General features: G+C 38.3%; 1 protein-coding gene across 1 annotated transcript; it reads left to right on the top strand.

Annotated features, from left to right (window-relative positions):
* Positions 1-290: 290 nt before the first annotated feature.
* LOC124169411 (N-glycosylase/DNA lyase) lies at positions 291-22,429 on the top strand. The gene is made up of 6 exons (XM_046548006.1): positions 291-506; positions 1,022-1,163; positions 5,322-5,563; positions 7,707-7,995; positions 13,704-13,898; positions 21,915-22,429. The coding sequence occupies exons 1-6, from the start codon at positions 325-327 to the stop codon at positions 22,020-22,022; spliced, it is 1,158 nt and encodes a 385-aa protein (XP_046403962.1). The 5' UTR covers positions 291-324; the 3' UTR covers positions 22,023-22,429.
* The last annotated feature ends 1,931 nt before the right edge of the window (positions 22,430-24,360 follow it).

Below are 24,360 nucleotides of genomic sequence, written 5' to 3'. Positions count from 1 at the left end.
TATGAGATTCACCAGCACATCTTCACAACCAACTCCCAGTGAAAAGAATCTGAAAGCCGAACCGCGACAGAACCTGGAATCAGCAAAGTTAAAGTAACCGGGTTGTTGGCATCCAAAGGGTTGACCATCCAACGTGGTAGACGTCTTCCCCTACCGCGCAACTAAACACAACTGACCCCCCTTCAGCCAAAAGGGGGATGTGAAGCGATCGAAGCGCTATCTTACGGGCATCGAGAGGACTACTCACGGACGGAGAATGACGGCAGAGCCGCGGCCGAATTCGGAAACAGGTGCACTCCGGATTCTTCGCTTTGCGCTGCTCAAATGTTCCAGCTGATCACTTGGTTCCCGCCGTTTCGTTCCTCCCTTTGTGTTTTGAGAAAATCAACTAGGAAATTTATACTACGCCAGTGTTTCACAATGAAAAATGATTCGTGGAAGGAAACTCCATGCAAGCAATCCGATATTCAGCTAAAGTTATCGTTGTTAGGAGGCCAGAGTTTTCGGTAAAATCGTTTCATAATTGTGATTTGTTTGTGTTCCTCTTTGTGTACAGTCTTTTCTGCTAGGTTCTCAAGTGGCTGGTGGAATCCTTTTTCTTTTGTTCCGAAGCTCAAATTGTTTTTTTTTCTGCATAGAGTGACAGTAGCCTCTTACTTCCTTCACATTTTCATGGTTAATCGTCGTTTTCCATTGAGTATGTCCCCGTATTTTTCTTTTATTTTCCTAAACTTCTTTCGTTGCCTAAAAGACCATGCCCTCCTCTTTCTTATATTCACAGAATACCTTTCTGCAAACCGATGGTTTGGAGCAAACACTTTTCTTATGCTATGGCATGCTCATAATTATATGGAATTAATATATGTCACAACCAATTTTGCATTTAAACGCCATTTCCCCTGTATTTAAATTTAAGAGTTATATGCTTGCATATTCATTGGAGTGTGATTATTATTAATCATATTGAATCCACACCGTAATAGTATTTCTTTTAACCAACTGAATATTTTGTTTTGGACAGGTGGAAGTATTCTGAGGATACTGGAGAGTTCACTGGTGTCTTCGCTGGCAGGGTTTGGAAGCTGAAACACGTTGATGATACTCTGTTTTACCAAACATTTAGTGACGTGAGCACCAAATGTATTCCCAAGAAGAAAGCTAAGGTAATAATGCCAAATAATTGTGTTAACACCATAAAATCCTTCTATCTTAAACACATGTAAGGAAAAAACCATCATTAATAGTTCGAAAAAATGATCGGCAGCTCATGCATTAACAGTAAAGAAACAGGGAGAGCAACTAATCAGTCATGCAATTTGACCAATTAATGGCAAACACTGTCCATTAGAGGCAGACAGAGGGTTTGGATGCTGTGAATACTGAGTAGAAAGGGGATGCTAAAAAATGCTTTAACCGTAAGAATCTTAGGTTTTTAGGGAAGGTAGGAAGAAAATATAATTTACAGTCAGAAGAAAATTTGGTTGAAGTTGCTCTCATGGGGGCCACCGATGGTCAGTCCCTCTAATGAGGGTTCACCCTCAACTCCAAGCTGAATCCTTCCCTTTCTAAAGGACACGAGCTCGCAAGGGACGGACCCTAAGTGCTGGAAGGGCCCTCACCCATCTTGGCCACATGTAGTATTATTTTCATTTCACAGTTCTTCTAGTGCTATCGACAATTTATTGCCTTTATCATCTTCTTGATCATACCATAGATACGGGCATTTTTTTATCTTCTTTCACGATGATTTTTAAGAATATTTTCCAATCTACAACTGAAGTCCCCTTCTGACTTGGCAACGCTTGGCCTGCAAGGGCTTTCCCTAGGTGATAAAGGAGCTGATATATCCGATAGTTTCTATCACCTTGGGGCTTTCCCACCTCTCCCTACAGTTGATGGCTACAGCATTGCAAAGTCAGAAGGGGACTTATGTCGCAGATTGGACAATATTCTTAAAAATCATTGTAGAAAGACGATCAAAAAACGCCTGAATCTCTGGTGTGATCAACAAGATGATAAAGGCAATAAATTGTCTATAGCACTAGAAGAACTGTGAAATGAAAATAGGGTTGTTTCCTATTATTTTTTATTGCATAAATCAAAAGATAATCACTCATGGAGTACATATTTCATGATTTTAGATTTTTAAATGGCTTTATCTATTTTCGCTGTTAAATGAAAAGTGAAAATTTTCGAGCACAGGAAAACACGGCGGCTAAGTATGAATGCTGGGAAAAGCCCATGAGACGTCAGGCTGCTGCTGTGTGAGGCCACCTGGGTGCGAGGCTATGAACACCGCTACGATGCAGGCTGCTTGCTGCTGAGTGTGGCAGTAGCGTAGAGTACCCTGCCAGCAGGTAATGCTTGGCTTAAATAAGGATTATTAATACCATACCAAATGAAGGAAACTTTCCGACCTTAGGCAGTTTTAATAGGTGATTATTAAGACATGTTTCCCTGAGCTCTGTGCCTCATGCATGCATTGGTAACCTCAGACGATGTAAAACTCCTATCTACTCGTATAGAAACTAGGTCCCTGTGATGTCACGTGGAGTGGCATCGCATGGGCGCCAATCTGGCCTTTTTCAAATGAGGATAAAATTGACCCTGGCCATTCGTCTAAACTGATATGTATTTCTAAAACCAAATAATTTGTATATTATGAATAAACTAATGGTGGGTAATGAATCCCAATCAATGAATTTTGTTTTCTTTGATGAAGGAAACTACCCTATTGTGATACACGTGGCCTAGATGGGTGAGGGCCCACCCAGTGTTTTGGGATCATCCCTCGCCAGCTGGGACCTCGGGAAAGGGACGGATTAGGCTCAGAGTCGAGGGTGAACTCTCATGAGACGGACTGATCATCGGTGGTCCCCATGAGAGCAACTTTAGCCGGAAATTTTATCAACTCCTGTGCCCCAAAGGACCTAAAGATCTTCATATAGAAGTCTTAGTGTGTACCTATTTTTTACCATATTTCCTTACCTTCCTTGAAGTTGCTTTTGTCGTGTGTGGATCCACTACTGGTTAGGATTGTCTTACAAATTTTCCAGGTTAAATACCTATGGTATACATGGTGAAATGAAGAGTGAGGTTCAAAGTGAGTGTGGGGTAGTGCTTAATTTCTAAAATTTTAGTTACCATGCCAACCAACCCATTTATTCCACATGATTTTCAAATATAAGAAATATAAGCCCCCCTCCTAAAAATTCAGTTTTTTTAAACTTATAATAATCACACTCATAGTGAGGAATCATATTATACTAAGTATAAAAAAAGATTTTTTTTCAACCCCATTTCCCCTGAGAAGTGCCAGAATGCTGTTCGACCGAAATTAAGCCCTGGGGTGGTGTTAGGGAAATTCGTAAACATGCTATTTGTGGACCTACCTTAATTGTTAGACCTCAAATAAATATTGATTCACCAGACACACTTGAATTTATCTTTGAGGCGAGAAGATGTGGCCCAAGCAAGTGAGGAGGTGAGCGGAGGAAAAATTTCTCATGTGATTTCCCCTTTGCCAATCAGGAGACGGCAGGCATGGATGAACTCTTAGGAAATTTTGATACCTTTTTTGATACCTTTTTGATACCTCTGTGTTATCATCATGAATTTGCCAATGTTGTTGCCATACCTGGTAATAGGGTAATTTCCTTCGTCAAAGAAAACGAAAAGTATAAATTGTGATTCGTTACCCACCATCAGTGTATTCATAATGTACAATTTATTTGGTTTGATATATCCCAGTTTAGACAAATGTTAATGGTCAATTTTAACCGCATTTGAAAAAGGCCAGATTGGTGGCCATGCGATGCTTCTCCATGTGACGTCACTGGGACCTAGTTTCTATACGAGTAGATTGGAGTTTTACATCGTCTGAGATTACCAATGCATACATGTGGCACAGAGCTCAGGGAAACATCTCTAAATAATCACTTATTAAAACTGCCTATGGTCGGAAAGTTTCCTTCATTTGATAGGGCATTAATAATCCTCATTTGAGCCAAGCGCTACCTGCTAGTAGCCTGCATCGCAGCGGTGCTCATATCCTCGCACCAAGGTGGCCTCACACAGCAGCAGCCGGAACCATAATGACGTCACACAGGCTTTTCCCAGCATTCATACTTAGCCATCGTGTTTTCTTGCGGTAAAAATTTTCATTTCTCATTTAATCGCAAAAAACAGATATTGTAATTTAAAAATCTAAAAGCGTGAAATGCGTACTCCACGGGTAATAATCTTTCAATGTAAGCAATAAAAAAGAAATAGGAAACCACCCTATTGACCACTTCCTTGGCCTCTGTGAAGGGACCAATCCAAATGAGTAAATATGTATATTGTCTTGGCAATGGCCCAAAATACCTGTGGCCACCCTTGAATCACACATTATCTTTTGCTAACAAGCGTGGCTATGTACTTTGGCAACATTAAGTTTGCTCCAGCTGTCTCTCAGTACTTCCCCTCCTCAATCAGGGAACTCCACTAATAGTGTCCAGGCTCAAATGAAAAGCACCCTCCCCTTCTCAGTTTTAGCCTCACCTGCTCAGCCCCAATGATAAATTGAATAATTTAATTATATCAGGGCAAGCCAAGGTGATAACTTTATGGAAGCACCCGCAATGAGTAAAATGTGTGGAAATTCCACAGATAAATTATAATTTACCTTCACTTGGATTTGGACCTGGATCCCCTGATTTTTAGTTGCAAGCTTTAGCCACTTAAGCTTCCAACGTGCAATGCGACTCCAGCTGTGGCACAGTGCACATGACTTGGACTTCTAGTCAGAGGCGTACCCAGGATCAAAACTAGAGGTGGACAAGCCAAGGTCGTTCAGGTTGTATGGAAACCAAAATTTGAAAATAAATCATAACAGTGCTTTGTTAGGTTTTATAATTATTTGCTCAAAAAAAATATTTTTATTTTAATTACATGTTTCTTGCAAATATCACTTTTCTTTGGTTTAAAGAAAAATTTTCAAAACTTTCTTTGAACTAAATTTAATTTTGATTCTAGCAGGGTGGCAACTGCCCCCTGCCGGGTATGCCCACGCTGCTAGTTGCATTAAATGCTCAGCAGTCCAAACCATTTTGCCTGGTATAGTCCTCAAATTTTCACAGAGGGGAACGACACCTCTGTAACTGGCTAAAGCCCTGAACCATAAATTGGCGAATCAGTGTTCGAATAGAATTTTCTCATAGAATTTTTGCACATGAATTGAATACTTTTTTTTCGATGAGTTACTAGTTCTTTGTAATAAAAGGACTTCTTCACTACAAATGAATGTTCATTATGAATGTGATATGTTTTATACCTTTCAGAAGGGAAGCAAATTAATCCAGATACCTTCTCAAGAATCTCTGAAAGTTGAAGCAGAAGAAGACATTCTGCGTGAATACCTCCGACTGGATGTTGACCTCCATTCTTTATATGAAGAGTGGAGTGCACGGGATCCCCATTTTGCTGAGGCTGCTAAAACTTTTTATGGTGTGAGGATATTGAAACAGGATCCAATCGAGAACATATTTTCATTCATATGTGCAACCAACAATCACATAACAAGGTATTTTTTTAATCCTGAATTTTAATTCTAGGAATCACCTATATTTTGTGTATCGAAAATTGATCTTTGTTTCTACTAGTACTCCCTGACTTAAGGCCGTAAGATTTGCGGCCAAAATTATTTTTTTAAACAAATTTTGAAAAATCCCCAAAATTTCTTCATGAAAATGCCATGACATAATGCAGAAATATGTTCCTATAATGATATTCTTCCTTATTTTTATTTAAATCTAAAATGTATTTTAACTTCACTGATCGAGTTTATAACAGTTGGCTCAGCAACATTTTAGGCTTGCTAGATTTAGTGCGAAAAATCCACAGAGGAAAAATCATTCGCCTTGACCGGGATTCGAACCCGGATCCCTTGAGGCGAATGATTGAGTGAAGGCGAATGATTTTTCCTCTGTGGATTTTTCGCACTATTTGTGCATTGCAGGTGACTCTGTAAAAAGTTATCACCGTGGCTAGTCCCGGTATACTTAAATTGCTAGATTTAGGTCTGTAAATGATTTAATAACAGTAAAAGTCATTTCCTACTTCGGGCCAATCCCACCTATGACCAAGTCTTCTGTTCGTAAGTTTGGGTGTATCTGTATTTTGTCTTGTATGGATAGAGAACAACACCAGTAAACAGAGGGTATTATGATGGGAGTTTCATTTTTTTGTTGTAATGTATACAAATTAATTTCATCATTCTTGTAATCTTTCCACAAAATGAGTGTGTTATACTAATAGGTGGGTGTGATGTTTTCCAATGAACACTCTTGCCTTTCTTATTATCCAAAGTGTTTCAGATTGAAATCAGGATGGGCTGTAGTAGGACAAGTTATAAGATGAGGTTGCTCATCATTGCCACTGCTTTTTTATATTTTGGATACAGTGAGCAAAGGGTTTGACAAATTGTGGAATAGGTTCTATTTGTTGACGATAGGACTTGATTGGTGATTCACCTGTGGGTCACCAGGTTAATTATTGGATGCAAGAGGTGATATAAATTGTTAGAGGATTAAGTTCAGCAAAGCAAAGGCCATGGGTTTCTCTTGGACTAATGAAGTTAATTATCATCGAAGAAAAATTAAGAAGAGGTAAGTGGAAGTTTACGACCTAGAGTTTGTGTTATACTGGTGGGTGTGCCGAAGAAAGTACCCTGAATAATGATGGGCTGGGGGATTCATTCATAGTACCATAGCAGTTGAAATGTACCTATTTTCGTTTTTTACCCATCAACAACATGTATGTACTTCAGAGTTTTACATATAGAAGGGCACAAAAAAATGTTTTCTTCACTCCAAAACTTTACTTAAACTACCTTCAGAATTTGTCTTTATAATGCTGTCTTTCTAGCATTAGATTATCGCTAGTTTATTCACAATACTAGGCAGCCATCAGAAATGTGGGAAGGAGAGAAAATGATCTGGCTTCACGATAGGGAATATGTTTTGTGATTGTTTACTAATTGGGCTGAAAAAGACCCTTTGGGTATAGATAGGACTCATGAAATCACTTTGGTACTACTTAAATCACACAATTTGTTGTCTTACATCTGAGACTTGTTTTTGAATAGCTTTCGGCCTCTAGACAAGAAAATAAGTTAACTACTTTTCAAGCTATGAGATACCCTCTTTTTGTATCACATGACATACAAAATTTGTATATGAATGAATTTAAAGGGAAATCTTGCATTACATACTGTTCATTCATAATTATTACAAATGAATGAATGGTTTACCAATGCGTGTGAATTGACAACAAAATATCAGTGTATGCAACCCACTCAACACTGAAGCTCCCCACAAAGCAAATTTTGGAGTATGTGCCTACGTCTAACTATAATATCTCCTGCATAACTAGAGAACCATGCATCTGTCACTGGCCTCCTAGGGCAACAGTCACACAAGGTTAATGGCTGTCAATTGGAAAGCAATGATGCCTCTTATGATCGACACTAAATCTAGTAGAGAGTGATCACAATCACACAAGGTGTAGCGAAAGTTGACGTGATGGTAGAAAACTAACTACAGTTTTTAAGTCAGCATGCCTATTTTACCCTGAAGTAGCTTAAAAATTGAAGTCAATAGAAAATTTGTTAAAAATTGTTCCCCAGTCTTATTAATTTCTAATTTTGTTTCCTGTTGACATTTCAGAATATCATCTATGGTGGAAAAAATGTGCTCCAATTTTGGTGAACCAATTGCTGAAGTGGACGGAACTGTTTACTATAGCTTTCCTCACCCATCAAATATGGTTGGTGAGGGTGCCGAAAAGTGGATGAGAGACAATGGCTTCGGTTATCGTGCAAAGTACATAAGAGGCTCAGCGGAGATTGTCACCAGTTCAGAGAATGGTCAAGATACCTGGCTGGAAAATCTCTTATCTCTCAAGTATGAAGATGCCAAGGCTGAGTTGACCAAATTATCAGGGATTGGAGCTAAGGTAATAATTACTCTTTCCTTTTATTTATCCTTTTTTCATATCAAATGAGTGAGGATGTTGGAATTTGACTGCAATTTGCCTTAAGTCTGTTTATTTTGCGAGGGCGTATGTATAAGATGCATGAAGTTGGAAAAAACTTTTGGAGCAGTTGTATGTTTGTGGTATATCCATAAAATTTAAATAGTTGTGGGTATTATATGGTTTCAAAGGGTGTCATTGAAAAAATCCAGATAAATTTTAATTTCAACTTTCAATTTGCATTGTTTTCTCCTCATTAATATTGATGCCTTGACAACCAATCATTGGTTCTTTGCATCATGACATCAACTTACCCTAAACTTAAATGATAAATTTAAACTCTGTACTCCATAGTATTGACTGATATTTACTGTAACACAAATGCAATGACGGAGGTGGCATTGTCTTCAAATCCTTTTGAGGTGCTATCATCCACTTTCTTCTTAATGCAGGATTGATTGTTATGCTTACAAAAACCTACTTTCCTGAGGTAGAAATAGTCTAGAACACATCGTAATACTCCATGGACCTTGTGCATTCCAATTCCTCCATGATTAAGAATTTTTTGAACCATCTATTCCTTTACTCCAAGAGGTTTTTACGAGTAGTATAAATTCACTATTCTTTGAGAATTCCAAATAGAACTGAGAATCTCTTGTTACCAAGCAATGGAAGTAAACAATCATAATCCAAAAAGTAATTTCAATGCTATGTGTGCTAGATGATCTCACATTTATGGTGTCCATGTATTTCAGTACAGTTGAAAGTTTATAGATGTTAATAATTAATATGAAGAATGGAGAAAGTGAGTGGATGGAAAGGAGGAGGAACGACAAAGTGCTGGACATTGTGGGTGAGGAGAGACAACTTCTAGATGAGATACGGAGGAGACAGAAGGTGTGGATGGAGCGAGTACTTAGCAGGAAGTACATGTTGAAAACAGTGTTGGAGGGTAGAATGTTGGGTAAACGAGGGAGAAGAAGGGAGGGAATAGGATTTTTAGAAAGAAAAATGAAAGAGCATAGGCTTTATTGAGAATTGAATAGGGAAGTCCATGAGGGTAGGGGAGACTACCAGAATATTTGTTAAGTACTCCATGGAAACCTACTGTAATCATTGGAAATCTTTAGTAATGTTAATTAATACTGAATAAGGGATATCTCCTATGTGCATAAGATTTGAAATTTGGCATTTTTGGCGAGTACAAGTTTTTTTTATGCTGTTCCCTAAAAGTTAGGTAATCCTGAATTCCAGTTAGTTGTTTCTAAATCCATGGCAATGCACATGTTTACTATTCTATGTGTGCTAGTCTATTGTACATGAATGTTTTTTTTAATGGTGATTTTTTAATTCAAGGAGAACTTGGAGGTCTAAGATCTCTTAGGGCTGGTTTCTTAACGTCTAGCTTAGTTTTTTTATGCAAATAAATCTTAGCTGACTATGTCTTCTGCTTGAGGCTCCTGTTTAACTAACTGTTATTTTGAACTTCTTTTCATTACTTTAACTTTAAAAAGTTTTAGTTAAGTTTACGACAGTATCATGTTCTGGATAACACTAAATAGGCATTATAAAATCTGCCCTTAATGTTGCAAGGTGTAATATAACTCTGATGACCTTAAATTTTTTTTTCAAAAATGTCCAGTGAGCACTCTTGTTATGTTGGAAGCAATGATAGCACAGCAATGATCAACCTCAGCCACTCAGACCAGAAAACCCTCTGTGTTGTAATTGACTTACATGTTCATTCAACTTATGTTTGTGAGCACTGACGTACTTGTACCATAGTTTAATTATCAACCAGAACCATTCATTCAGTCTCGGGCACTTCTAGTCAACTATTCCTGTCAAGGCAAACGTTTTCTCTCTCTGTGGAATTTTCGTACAATTTGCGCATTGTGGGTGACTCTGTGATGTTATCACCATTACCTCTAATGCCAAACAGTTATGGAATTTGGTGATTCATCCCAGTTATCTCTCTCACATCATGGACACTATTTCTTGTGAAACCAATTATGCCACAAACTCTGATCTGACCTATTTTTTCTTAAATTCTTCTAGAATTGTTTTACATCTGCATGCAACTTTCCCACTCACATCCAGCCCTGCGCGCTTTCCATCACAATTGTATGCTGAACCATATTTCTGTAACTTTCAAAATTTCTCTTCACCAATCCCCAGGTCCAGGTGGTCTAAGCCATGTTTTAAATTGCAACTGTGCTGCCTCTCTTGTAGTTCCTGTAATTCTTTTATTGAATCACTGTTTGTCACTCAGCATATTCCCCTAAAATAAATGGTAAAAATATATTATACCTATTCATATAACTGCCTCCTAAATTTTAAGTATTTAAGTATCATTCAATTTTTTTGTTGTCTATCCTCTCTGCTGTCACATAGAATTATTATCAACATACAAATTCCACTATTTCACATTCATTCACCTGTCCTTTGCAGCAAAAAAAATGGCTTACTTCCTAGACAGTCATATTTGACGAACTTGGCAGACCTTCAACAGCATGATGTCCTATCATTAGGAAACCATTTGCTACTTGATGCATTTTTTCTTGATATTACAAAAGCCTTGGACTCTCACAATCACACTCTCCTTTTTTGCTAACATAATCTACTATTCAACACACAGACCATTTTTCTAATCAAATCCTTTATGAGTGATAGAATGCTGCGGTTACAATTTCAGGTGCCTCTTCGCACTGATCTCCAGTTACATTAGGTGTGCTGCAAGGTGGTGTCCTTTGATATTATGTATTCAACCTATTGATTGTTGATCCAGCATTCCTTACATCCCCATCTCTAGCTAGCATACTTTTCTATGCTACTTACTCAGTGAATCAACCCAACGAATGATGGATTTGATATTTCTGCTGATGACTGTAAAATGTTCTTGCAAATTGGTGAAAGGTCATTCTGCAAAGACTTTAACTTGCCATGGATTAAATATTTTATCTGTGCACTACTTGGAAGCTCATCTTTAATTTGATGACTTCAGCACTACTTTCCCCTTTTTGAGGGTAGTTATTTTTTGTGTCCATTTCATTACAATAGGCACAAATACAATTTAATCAAGCATAGGACAGACATGAAATTTTTCACAGATTCTGCAACCATTTCTTTAGACCATTGCAGGTGTGCACAAATAGGCACGCTAACCATTAAAGGATTTAATTTATTTTAACATAGGCCCTTTTAAATGTGACTTTTCTTTAAATTCAGAGCCTGTATTTTTGACTGAGAAAGATATAGGTGTTGTTAAGGCCGTTTTACACGGTACACGGAATTGCACCATTTGACATACGTGCGAAGGCGCAATCAAAATTGCGTCGTATGAAGCAGTGAATTGCTAGAACACATGCGAGAATGCGTGGATGCAAGACGGCAAACTAGTCCCTGATCTAATTTCGTTCATGCATTCGTGCAATTCCACGCCATTTTAGAAAATAATGCAGCTCTAACCTGCGCAATTCCGTGCCCCGTGTAAAACGGCCTTTACAGATAATTAGCTGAATTTCTTATTAGAGCACATTCAATACAGTCAAAAGCGAAGTCATGTCTCCTTTAAGTCATCTTTACTGCTACTCCAATACAAATGATCCCCAAGCTCTTAAATAATACTTTGCTGCACTTGTCCTTCCAATCACAGACTAGAGCTTTCCCATATGGTTCTTAGTAGCTCAAACAAACCTTGCTTCCCTAAATATTATATTTATCTTCTTTGCTATATTGATGGGCTAATTTTTTCTGTGAGAGGATCCCTGAATCCCCTGGTGAGGGGAGTCCCAGCTGGGTGCCCCCACCCCTGGGAGGAGCAGAGATCTTGGAATGAGTGAGTGCTTAGCCGGTAAGGGATGTTAAAAGTCATGTCAAGATAAAAATGTTGGGTAAGCAATTGTAGAAGAGGATGAGAATAGGATGGATGATGCGTCTTACTTGGAATTGATTACTCTTTCTTACTCCCGTGGCCTTGGATACCCAAGGTGGTATTTGGTCTCATCAACCACTTCCAATTTTCCATGTCCATGGCTTTGTCTTCTGCTCCTTCAAGCTTCTGCAGATCTGTCTTCACTTGATCCTTCCATCGCTTCTGTGGACGTCTGCAGGGTCTCCTTCCTGTTCGATTATTTCTCTATACTTCTCTTAAGCCTGAATCTTACAACTTTATTTTTCGTCGCTCTTAGTGTGCCATCCCAAAAAGAGGTCACTCAAGGCAACTCTTTACTGAATCGTACAATCATTATTTCTATCACTCCTTCCATCACATTTCAGTGTTCTCACAGATAGTTGTCCAAGTTTACCTATGTCATTCCCACAGTTGTCAAATGTTACATTACAATCGTTCTATAAGGCCATGCATTCTGATTGGCTGATGTGCGGTTTCAATGATGGAAAAAAGTGACTAGCCGAGTGATGAAAAAAGTGATGGGAATCCTTATCACTGGAGCTATTGGGAAAAAGCGATTGAGTGCGATGATCATTTCCAAATTATCACTTGAGTGATCGCTGGATTGATCACTCGAAAGTGATGAAAAAAATGATCAAGTGATTTAGGCTTTAGCAAAATATGGTCTTTTCTTCTTCTGCGAATTGATCAGAGAGAGGTTATGGGAGGGGTGATTCGTAAAATGCTCCATGTAAATCTACCATTAGAATCAAGAATCGAGGCGTACCCAGGATCATAACGAGGGAGGGGGGGGGGCAAGCGATGCTCTAGGTGAGGGCAAGCCAAGTTGTGACATTTTAATATGTAAAAGGTGAATAAAACCAACATTTTAAGAAAATTTTAGCAGCGCTTTATTAGTTTATGAGATTATTTCCTTGAAAAAATAGGTTCATTTTAGTTAATTATCTTATACTAATACGTATCATTTTTTGTGGGTTTAAAGAAAATTTGGTGAATTCTTTTGTTTCAATTCAGTTCTGATTTTGCTTAAAGACTTTTGCGATTTTTGCTTATAAGGGGGGCAGCTGCCCCCTCTGCCCCTCGCTGGGTATGCCCATGATTAGAATAGCAATAATATGAGGCACATTCGTGAAGTAAGGGCCGTGTGGTCACAGGTAAAAATATACTCATAAGAAACACATTTTATTGGCACTTTTAGTTAGCTAGAAACCTACTTCACTTCTCTTCATAATTGTCCTTCACTTCTAAGTATTTTTCGTACCGCTGCACCAGATTCTTGAACCCCTCTGCATTGAAGCTCGCCACCTGAGAGTAGAAACAATTGACAGTGCCGTTCTTGAGTTCCTCTTCGGTTTTGAAACGTTCACCGAGCCACTGTTTCAAGTGTGAGAAGAGGAAGTAGTCACTAGGTGCAACGTCAGGACTGTACGGTGAGTGGTCAAAGAGTTCCAAATGACAATCCTTTTGTATACAAGAATTGTGTGACAGAGCGCACTTCACAGTTGGCGGGATCAACAACTATTGCAGACATTATTGTTTGCATCCACGGGCCAAGCAAACAACTTCTGAAACAAATAAGATGCTGCTTTGGCTTCTCAATGAATCAATAGATGGCACTGCAGGAGTAAAACTGTGTTCTGGAGTACCAATATTTAAATATAAGCAAACGGCTTGTACTTTATGAATATACCTTGTAATAATAAATGAAGCCTTTCTACCTCATGGCAGCATATTTTTGGTTTAACTATCAAACTCATTATTGTCTTCCGATTTCCAGGTTGCCGATTGCATTTGCCTTATGTCTCTTGGGCATCTTGGTGCTGTTCCTGTTGACACCCATGTCCATCAAATTGCCATCAGACGTTACACTCCACATCTTGCCAAGTACAAGACTGTTACTCATGCTGTGTATGATGAGATTGGGGGCTTCTTTCGGAACCTCTATGGAGACCTCGCTGGCTGGGCTCATACGGTAAATATGTTTTCTAAAATGCCTGGTGTCAGGGGCGGTTTGACTAGGTCAGCTGGTCGGCAAACACAGAGGGCCACGAGCTTATGGGGTCCCTCCACAATGCTCGCGTGAAGCGTGTATGAAAGGCGTAATAAAAAAAGCTCAGATTACTTGAATCAAAGTGTTTTTGGTATTATAAAATTCTACATTTTCATTGGTTGCTTTATTTACATCATATGTAGTAAAAAAATATATTAATTATCAATAAATTAAAGGTGTAAGATGATAAAAGAGAATCTGATGCTTTTTTGAATGGGTTATTCGATAAGGTTTTTTTAGATTTCATTGCAGTTTCAAGGAGCAAATCAATTAAATAAAATAGATCCATAATACATTATATGATTTTATAAACTAAGACATTTTGAGTGTGTCATGTGCAAACAGTGAAAATCACTTAATTCTTTGTATTTTTTCTTATGAAATCGCTATTTTTTTATTAGCTTTTATCTACTTTTCAAGAGCAAGAATAGTGACGTACAATTTCCTAAAATTTTCTGGGGGCAAACCCTTGAATCACCCTGTTAGAAGGGTGCCATCATTAGCCCCAGCAGAGGGCCCCCAGTCACCCAAGACTGCCCCTGCATGGTCTGGATGGAAATTGTTATTGTCATCACTGATTGATGTATCAATCATCCTATAATTAAAATACGTTTGTATTTCGAAGTGATGATTACAGCAAATTGCTTTTTTAGTTGTTTCATCTTGAAATTTTCCTTTACTAAATACGAGGGTAAACCTAAGGTCTCTCTCTCTCTCTCTCTTCATGCGCAACCGCATGAAGCTCTAGGTGCAATCTGACAATGCCACTGTGTTCCTTGGTTTCTCCTCAACCATTCTCGACTGCTACGAATAATTGTCGACTGCTCGTTGTTGGCATAGCAGCCATTTCCATGGAGCATCCCCTCACGTCTCCGTCCAGTTGTGAAATTAGCAAATTTTGACAGCGAAAAAGGTGTCGCCTATCGAAATTCTTCGCCAATTTGTTGAAGTTTTTCAGTGAAAAATGTATGGATGTTAAAAACACTTGGTAGTGGTACCATGAGATCCTTTCCAGCCGCGCAAACGTCCACCACCAGGTGGGTGCCCAAAAAGCTCACCGAAGACCACCTGAGGCAGTGCACAGAAGTTGTGCCCCATTTTGAAGAGGAAAGAGATGATTTTTGGACTCCATTGTAATGGTGGATGAAACCTGGGTTCTTCACCATACCATCAGCAGTCTAAACAATGGTGCCACCTGACCTCTCCAACACCGGAAATGGTCAAACAAACTTTGTCAGCTAAGAAGGTCATGGCAACAGTGTTATAGGACCAAAAGGGAGTATTGTTCAGTGGCGCCGACTCCATGGCGCCTGAGGGGGCCCGAGCCCCCCCAAAAATTCGTTACCGATTTGAAGAAAAAATGTGTGAGGATAGTCAATTTTCCCCGGAGTGTCCAGATATCGAGATTCGAGTTATCAGGGTACTAATTTTGATCAAATGACTCCTCTAAAATGCTTAAAAAACTTAAAATTCACTATGTACTTATAAAATTTACCGGGGCAAGGTACACGAGGTACCCCCCAATATATTTTTCAAGTCGGCACCCCTGGTATTGTTAGTGGATCTCATGCCCCAGGGAACCACTGTCAATTCAGAAAGATACTACTAAACACTACAAAAGCTTCGACGCGCTATCAAGAACAATGCAGGGATGCTGATGAAGGGAGTCTCTTTTCATGACGACAACGCACGCCCACATACGGCTAATCAGACACAGGAACTGTTCTCGAAGCTTGGATAGAAGGTGATCAGGCACCCGTCGTATTCCACCAACGTCTTACCCAGTGATTTCCATATGTTGCTCGCCCTGAAGTGGCACCAATAAGGGATGAAGTTCACAATGGACGACAAGGTGCTTGAGGAGCCCAACACCTACCTTCCCAACTCGGGAGGAAGCCGGTATGACGATGGGATTCAAAAGATCATCATGTAGATCAGGAAAGTCATCGAGCACCTGAATGACTACATCAAAAAATAGCTGAAGCCTTGACCTTTCCAACGATATATCCAACAATGCTAATAAATGATATTTAATGACAAAAAATTGGAGACCGTATTTTTAAGTCTACCCTCGTATAAGAACTACAGCCAAGGACAATAGTAAATCTTTCATTATTCATTTGATTGGAGGATGAATTTAAAACATAATCAAAAGGTAGAGTTTGTCATTTTCTTAGAAATAGAGTCAAACCTCTATACTACAATGCATTTGTTACGTCTGGAAAAACCTTGAAATTGCTGTTGGGCAAGGGTCTTCAACGCGTGCACTGCTGGCTAATTTCGTGCTGCCCCTGGAGTCTAATGCAAATATTGTATCGCGAACCAAATATCGACACACTAGTAAAAAAAAATGTCAAAAATAGCATTGATTGATTGAACTTTTTAACCAATAAGGATTGTTGCGCTGTGAATTTTTTTTTATTTATGCAGTGGTAAAGTGTCGTGGAGCTTTGTGGCCCTCCGGAAGATGTGAAATTGAATTTTGGCCGTTGCATTAAAAGGTTGAAGACCCCTGCTGTTGGGGGATTTCGTTGTACGAAGGTGACGTGTAGGTTGCGTATTCCCAGGGGCACCCAAGTGTTCCGTGTGCTTTACGATGCAAGTGGAGCAAATTTTCCAATCTTGCTTAATTCACCTTAAAAAAATCTTTTCTAAAGGGACGATAAACAATTTCTATTACTTTACATCAAATACCGTGGCAATTACCGTGTTATTTTCAATCTGCGTATTTCTAATTGAAATTATTGTTTTTCTCGTCCATTCTGCTCAACGCCTCATCACTTACTTTAGTTATGACCTGAAATTAAAGGAAAGCCAATCGATGCCTGTGGATTGCTTATTTTTAAAGTAGGTACTGCATAATGTTCCTGCATGTCTCGTCGATGTTGTTCTTGGAGTGCAATAATTTTAATCAACGTCGATTGGCAGTTTTATGCAGCAATTTTGTTTGAAAGAGCTCATGTTGCTCTTTAGAATTACGAAATAAAACGTATTGTATGAATTCCTTCGAAATACCAGCAAATATGTATGTTCGTGACCAGTGTGTATTATACTTAGACCAAAGATCATAACGATGTTGGTAGTTATGTGGGGCGAGTTAGTTACCACGAGTAAAAACGTTGCAGTTGGCAATGCCCTGAGGTCACAATGGCAATCACAGATTATGATGCCGTCATAGAAGCTGAAGAACGAGATCAGGACACGTAGGTGGGTCCTCTGAAGGTTACAATGCACCGCGGCCGGGAACCGAGTCCGAGTCCGAGAGAATGTGCTCTTGTTTCACTCCCCATTTAGTGATGGAAAAACGTTGGTGGAAATCGATTTTTTCAGCAACCGATCTTTAATCAAAGTAAAAAGCTCAAATGTCCAACAAAAATTTTAATTTGAGCCTAAAGATCAATTAATCAAAAATCATTGGTTCGTTTTTTTAAAAACAGTTTGTACTGAAGCATGTTTATTATTCATTCAAAAAGTACATGCTTGTCTTATTAGTGGTACAGAGTAAGAAATGCGCAAACATTTTTTGCCCATTTCTTACTCTGCGTGCACAAGCAAGTTTTGGGATCACCTATCGGAACCACTCGGATACACTAAAACTTTTAAGAAAAGTCAACTGATTGAGATGCTTTCTTGATAATCAGGAGCATGCCTCTCCAATTTTACCGGTCTTAGAGAAGTCTTCGCATGGGATAGATGATATTATCATAGGCTGGTTGTGATGCTGTTGAGCTCTAACGAAATGATCAAGATCGAAGTAGAATAATCGAGTTTGGATCGAAACTTGAAGATCATTGCTTGATCTTTGGCTTTAACACTAGAACTACCGATGGAGTCATTTTGACTCCTCACAGTTTTCATTTCACTGCCCTGGCTAAAATTTTCCAAATTCTGACCGGAAATTCCGTGACTTTTATCATAATAATAATATTTATTTATCACCGTTGGCAAAATACAATGCATGGCTACGTCAAGATTTGCATACAAAAAAAGATGCAATATAAAAAAACAAAAGATATTAGGAGATGCGTTTACCATAAGTATATATATACAATAAAAATACAGAAAAGGGAAAAAAAACCGTACAAAAATACATTTCAATATCACATGTCTTTATGAGAGTCTTCGAGGTATTCAGAGACACTGTAGTAGCACTTTCTGAATAGAATATTACCCTCCATTTAAACACGGCAGGTGAGGAGAGGGATTTAATTTCCTCAGGGAGGTGATTAAAAATTGTAGAGGCAGAGTGGTAGGGGCCTTTCAGGCAGAGAGAACTTGAGTATTGTTGAGCGTGTATATTATTTCTAGAGCGGGTAGAGTAATTGTGGTAAGAGGCATTAGCAGGAAATTTGTCCCAGTTGGAGTGTATGAAGCAAGTACATGTCAAGATATATAAAGAAGGGAGTGTGAGGATTTTTGCATTGGAAAAAAGAGGTTTACCTGGGGTACGTATAGAGACTTGAAACATTGCCTTGATGGCTTGCTTTTGTGCAGAAAAGGCTTTACTTGAGGCAGCTGAATTTCCCCAGAACAAAATGCCATAAGATAAGTGGGTGTGTATTTTAGCGAAATACAGCTTCTTCAAAGTATCTAGAGACACAACTGGTGCTAACATCCTGATTATGAAGGTGCCTACAGATACTTTGCTGATTGTGGCTTGAATATGATGTGACCAATCTAGGGTCTCGGAAATGATAAGTCCAAGGAACTTAGAGGTACTTATGCTGTTTCCGTGTGGATTTTTATTATTACTTGGGAAGAGATCTACCTTATTGGATCTCTTATGCAGAAATTGAAGGAAGACTGTTTTTTCTTCATTGAGCATGAGGTTATTTTTGCTGCACCATTGTTGCATTTCGTTGACAGTAATATTCCTGAGATGGATTAGGTTTTGGGCACTGTCGGCTGTGATGATAGCAGATGTATCGTCTGCATAGAGAATTAATTTGCCATGGGATAGGTGGTTTGGAAGGTCATTGATGAACAATAGGAATAGGAGCGGTCCCAGGAGAGACCCTTGGGGTACCCCACAGGAGAGTTTCATTGCACTGGATTTAACAGTAGAGTGACTGATGGAATAGCAGACAACTTGCATCCTTTCACTCAGATAGGACATGATCCATTTAAGGGGCAAACCAACGATGCCGAAAGCACAGAGCTTATTTTTTAGAATGTTGTGGTCAATGAGATCAAAAGCCTTACTTAGGTCAAAGAAGATTCCAAGGGTTAGTAGCTTGTCGTTTAGGCCTAGTAGTATTTCGTTTATGAGCTCAAAGGAGGCTGTTGCAGTGGATATAGTGCATAGAGTAAGTATATAGTATAATATACTTACTCTATACTTTTATTCATTTTTGACACAAAATAAGGCTTTTTGGTTAAAATAATTCTAGAAAATAAAATAGTACACGTTTTTTTTTAAATTGCGAGGAGTCAAAATGACTCAATCAGTAGTTCTAGTGTTAAAACTCGATTTTTGATTTTAATTTAAATCTATTTTTCCATTACCAAATGAGATAGCCCCTGTCCATTCCTTAAGGGTTTTTTTTACCTCTTTTTGGTCGCTTCCGTCTTCAAAATTGGTGGAAACGAGCTCTTAGTGTTCTATTCATGATAAATATTAGCAACTGAGTGTTCGTATTCGCTAGGATCAGCATTGAAATTTTACATTGTGCTTTGATTCAATCATCACAAATATAAATTTTGGTTGACATCCCTGATTATGGCTGTGAAATTATGATCGTGACCCCGCAAGTACTGCGAGTGGCAACCCATTTAAATTTGATTGAGATAATCGCACATTCAGTGGATGACTAGTGAATCATTCATTGTAATATTCCTGCAGAAATCAAATTTAGTGCTCAAGATTGAAGTAGAAAAATCGACTTTGGATTGAAACTTGTAGATCATTGCTCAATGTTGATTTCCTCAAGCTTTGGCATTTAAAACTCAATTTTCAATGTTAATCGAAATCAATTTTGTCATCAATTTGAGAGGCACCTAAAATATGACCAGGACATGTATGCCTACTTCGTGGATTGTGAAAAAGAAAGCGATAGAGTGAATTTGGTTAAGTTAATGGATATTCTCAAGAAAATGCGTGTAGATTGGAGGAATAGGCGACTAATTCGTAATCTGTATATGGCCCAGACTGTGCAAGTGAGGGTAGCAGAGTAGCAGACAGAGAATCTGGGTGGGCAAGCGTTGGCCAAGGTTTGTGGCAAGGCTGACCTCTATCGCCGCTGCTTTTTTACGTGTACGCTGAGGAGATGGTAAGTGAAGCGTGGGATGAGTTAGAAGCTGGAGTAAAAGTGGGAGGAATGATGTTCAAATCTTTGAGGTTTGTGGATGATCTGACTTTGATTAGCCAGTCAGCTTCAGGCTCTATTGGATATGTTGAACGAGTATTTTGAGGAGTATGAGATGAGGATAAATCACAAGAAGACCAAGGTCATGCGATTTTTTAAAGCATCATGAGCAAGTAATGTGAGACTAAAGATAAAGGTGGGTGGAGGAAAACTTAGAGCAAATCAACTATTAGGCTGCATGTTAGTGGAAAATGGATACAGTAATAAGAACATCAGAAAGAGAATTTTGCTGGCAAAGGAGGTGTTCAGGAATACGAAGGAGCTAATGAGAGGATCATTATGTAAGAGTATAAAGACAAGGCTAGGGAAGAGTCTGATCAGGAGTTAAGCACTTTACAGTGCGGAAACGTGGACACTAAGGAAGTAGGATGATAGAAGACTGGAGGCATTCAAGATGTGGGTGTGGCAAAGAATAGTGAAGGTGAAGTGGATGGAGAGGAGGAGGAACAACGAAGTGCTGGATATGGTGGGTGAGGAGAGGCAGCTTTTAGATGAGATATGAAGCAAACAATAGGTATGGATGGAGCAAGTACATCGCAGGGAGGAGATGTTGAAAACAGTGTTAGATGATAGAATATTAGGTAAATGATGGAGAGGAAGGAAAAGAATTGGATTTTTAAATAGAATGAAAGGGAATAGGCCTTTTTATGAATTGCAGAAATTCCAAATTAGGTATTACTATTATTTATGGAATCCACCGATTAAGGTAGGTTTTCATGGAGTATTTAAGAAGTATTCTGGCTTTATTTTGAATTGAAGAGGGAAGTGCTAAATACAGTGGTAAATATTTATAACTTTTACATTAAAATATAAAATTTGTTAATATTTGTGTTAAAAATCTCATCTATTTTTTTAAGGATCTGGGAGGGGGCACGTGCCCCCCTAAATCCACCTATGTCAGTGAACCTTTCTAAGTTTGTTCTTCCACTTTTCACAACTGCAAATTTAATTTGCATAGTGCAAGTTGAGTTCATGGTTGGTAATTGGCAGACTTTATGGAAGTTAACAATATCAAAAAATGAAGTGTCAGAGGATAGATTCCCATGAAATTCTCATCGACAGATTTATCCTGGGAAGCCACCATGAAGGATAAAATTTGGGGGATGAGGGTATGAAGTCTCCAAGGCATACATGCCAGTAGCCATTAGTTTGCTGGTGCCTTGAAAATGCCTATGGAGTGAAATTCGGATCGGTATTAATTGTGTGAATTTTGTAGAACATGCAAAGTGATTTCATTTTATGTAACACATTGTTAACTTATTCCTTGAAATGTACACTCTAAATATACATGCAAAAATGACCTCTTCAAATGTAGAAAATGAGCTTAAGATAGTTATTTATTTATTTACTCACCTTCTCCCTCATGAAAACAATGCATTCAAGGCGTTTATGTAGGGTATTCTATCAATTGATAATAATATGCTATCACAAACACCCATGCCTTCAATAGGGGCAATATACCTACTCAGGTGAGACTTGAACCCACGACCTTTGGTTTGTCAGGCAAGGACCACCACTTTGGCCAGCCAGCTAGTATTTATGAATGATAATTGACAATTTATTTCTTTTACAGATCCTGTTTTGTGCCGATTTGAAAATGTTTAAAGATATGACGGACAGCAGCAAGGTGAAGAAATTGGATACCATCGGCAACAAAAGGAAAAAACTTAAGAGCTGCTAGTAGTTAATGTAGCATCATATTGTACAGAGTTAAGGAGACTGAGTGCTGGTGGTTGTGATTGGTGCGTGTGATAAGAAAAGAAAGAAAAAGCTTTTTCTGTGCGGGACTTCTTTCAATTGATTTGAATTGCTGTGTTTCAGTATTCTTTTTTTCCTCAGTGGTAACTTAGAAAATGTTATTATGTACTCTTTGGAAATACTCCTCTTCAAGTCTCTGCGATAAAAAAATGTATTAACGATTTTATTCGATTTTTTGATAGCTTTTATCATTTCATTTTTGAAACTTCACTTATGTGAATTCTTTGCAGAAGAAGAGGTTTTTCAATGACTTTTACCAATAAGAGTGACTGTGAGTGAGTGACTGTCTTAGGGCTGCTTTAATGGAATAAAAAAATTATTTCCATCTAAGAGAATGATATTTATTTGCATTGACAAAATTTTTGCACTATCAGTATGAAGTACATATCTCTAATTGGCTAGAGTTACTCAAGGCAGGGCTGGGTAATATTTCAAATTCAATTATTTTAAAATATGTATTTGAAATACATTTGTAATTTGTATTTGGTATTTCAAATACATGACCTGAATTTATCTTGTATATTGTATTTCAAATATAGATTTTTAGTAGTTTCCCATTCTGAAATAAAAATTACATTTGTAAAATACTTTTAAAGTGGGAATGATAACACTTCTGTAACATTATGCTTTAGAGATTTCTTCGTTAGAATAGTTTTCTTCATGTTTGCAACTATCCATTGCATTCCAAGGCGGGTAATATTTTTTCTTAGATCTCGAAGTTTCCATACAAATGTATTTTGTTTTTCAAAATCCCAAGTCAAAGGTATTTTGCATTTAAAATACATTTGTAGCAGTATTTTGTACATATTTCGAATCTATTTGGAGTGGTATTTTGTATTTAAATACTCCTCGGCCAGTATTTTGCCTAGCTGTGACTCTAGGTCAGAAGCTCCCTCAATTCTAACTGAAGAAACCATGAGGAAATGTCTTCATCTGGTAGTAATGTGTTCAAATGTATTTAATACTGGGCATGGTTTTAATCCATAAACTGAGTAAATGTGTCCAAAGAGGTTGTACAGTAACCAGAAGCTGAGGCCAGCATTGAATCTATAACTTCGTAATATCGTGGGAAATGGGAAGAATTAGCAAATGAAATTTGTACTTGTCAACAGATTTCACCTTTCCCTTGGACTATTACCTTGCGGCATTGGAAAGGCTTGCTCATTCCTATGACACATGAGCTATGATCTATGAGATGCCTCGGCAGAATTAAGTCTCATTTTCTCCCGGTAGGACCACCCAAGCCAGGTTGGTCTAAGGGTAGAAGCGAGACGAAAGGGAATCCACATGATTGTGTCACATATAAATCACTGTTGAAATGGGGGTGGGAACCTTACCAACTATCTATTCCCTGAACATGGAGCATAACCAAATGAGCCTTGGAAACTCATCAATCGGTAACATGGGGGTGTCGTTCACAGCAGCAAGGCCCTTGAGGCCATCAACATGTGTAAAACCTTGCAGAAACTTATCATCAGCAGCAGCATCCAAGAAAGAAGAGAAAAGACCAAGAAGAAGGCAGCAATGAAAGTAGGGATAATGAATGTTTGGAAGATTATGAGGGTGGATAAGCTAGAAAATATAAAATGGAGATGGGGAGAATAGATAGTTTGGGACTGTGAGATGGAGGTATAGCGGGGACTATTGGACCTCTGTTCACAGACTCCTCTGACTTAAGGACAGTATTCAATTCCCCAGCAGAAGCATATGCATTTCCTCTGGTATATGGACTTACAGACACTTTTTAGGAGCAATTTTACTCTTTTACAGTCACCATCGCCATGGGTTTTTTGATCAATCTCTCAAAAAGTTGAATTTTTTTGAAAGGTTTTCATTCGGCTGGCTTTAATTCCTACACCATAATACTTGTGGTGTAAAAATAATAATAATAGTAATATCAAGTGTAAAAATGATTTTTTCTAAAGGTCACCTCTGACTCAATGACATCTCTCACTAACAGACTCATTTTCGAGGACCGATTTTATCCTGTAAATGAGAGGTTTAACTGAATAGGGGTGGGGAAGAAAGTAAAAAAGAGATATTCAGCTTATTAAAACAACTTGTCTGTTTCCACACTCTTTTTATTTTCACCGAACATGGTTTCGGCATGGTCGGTGAAAATAAAAGAGTCTGGAAACAGACAAGTTGTTTTAATAAGCTGAATATCAAAGATTTCCACCGCATCACGCCGGACACTGTATCTTTAAATCAAAAGGAGATACTTTTGCTATTAAAAAAGATACTGCTTTTTACAAACAGCA

This window comes from Ischnura elegans, chromosome 12 (genome assembly GCF_921293095.1).
Source record: "Ischnura elegans chromosome 12, ioIscEleg1.1, whole genome shotgun sequence".
In the NCBI taxonomy this organism is placed as follows: Eukaryota; Metazoa; Arthropoda; class Insecta; order Odonata; family Coenagrionidae; genus Ischnura; species Ischnura elegans.
This window is presented reverse-complemented; position numbering and strand designations above follow the sequence as displayed.

Excerpts from the sequence above, each read along its gene's own strand:
- LOC124169411 (XM_046548006.1), top strand. The coding sequence starts at position 325 with ATGTTCCAGCTGATCACTTGGTTCCCGCCGTTTCGTTCCTCCCTTTGT. Across the intron at positions 1,164-5,321 it reads TTCCCAAGAAGAAAGCTAAG|AAGGGAAGCAAATTAATCCA; the intron begins GTAATAATGCCA and ends TATACCTTTCAG. Across the intron at positions 5,564-7,706 it reads ACCAACAATCACATAACAAG|AATATCATCTATGGTGGAAA; the intron begins GTATTTTTTTAA and ends TTGACATTTCAG.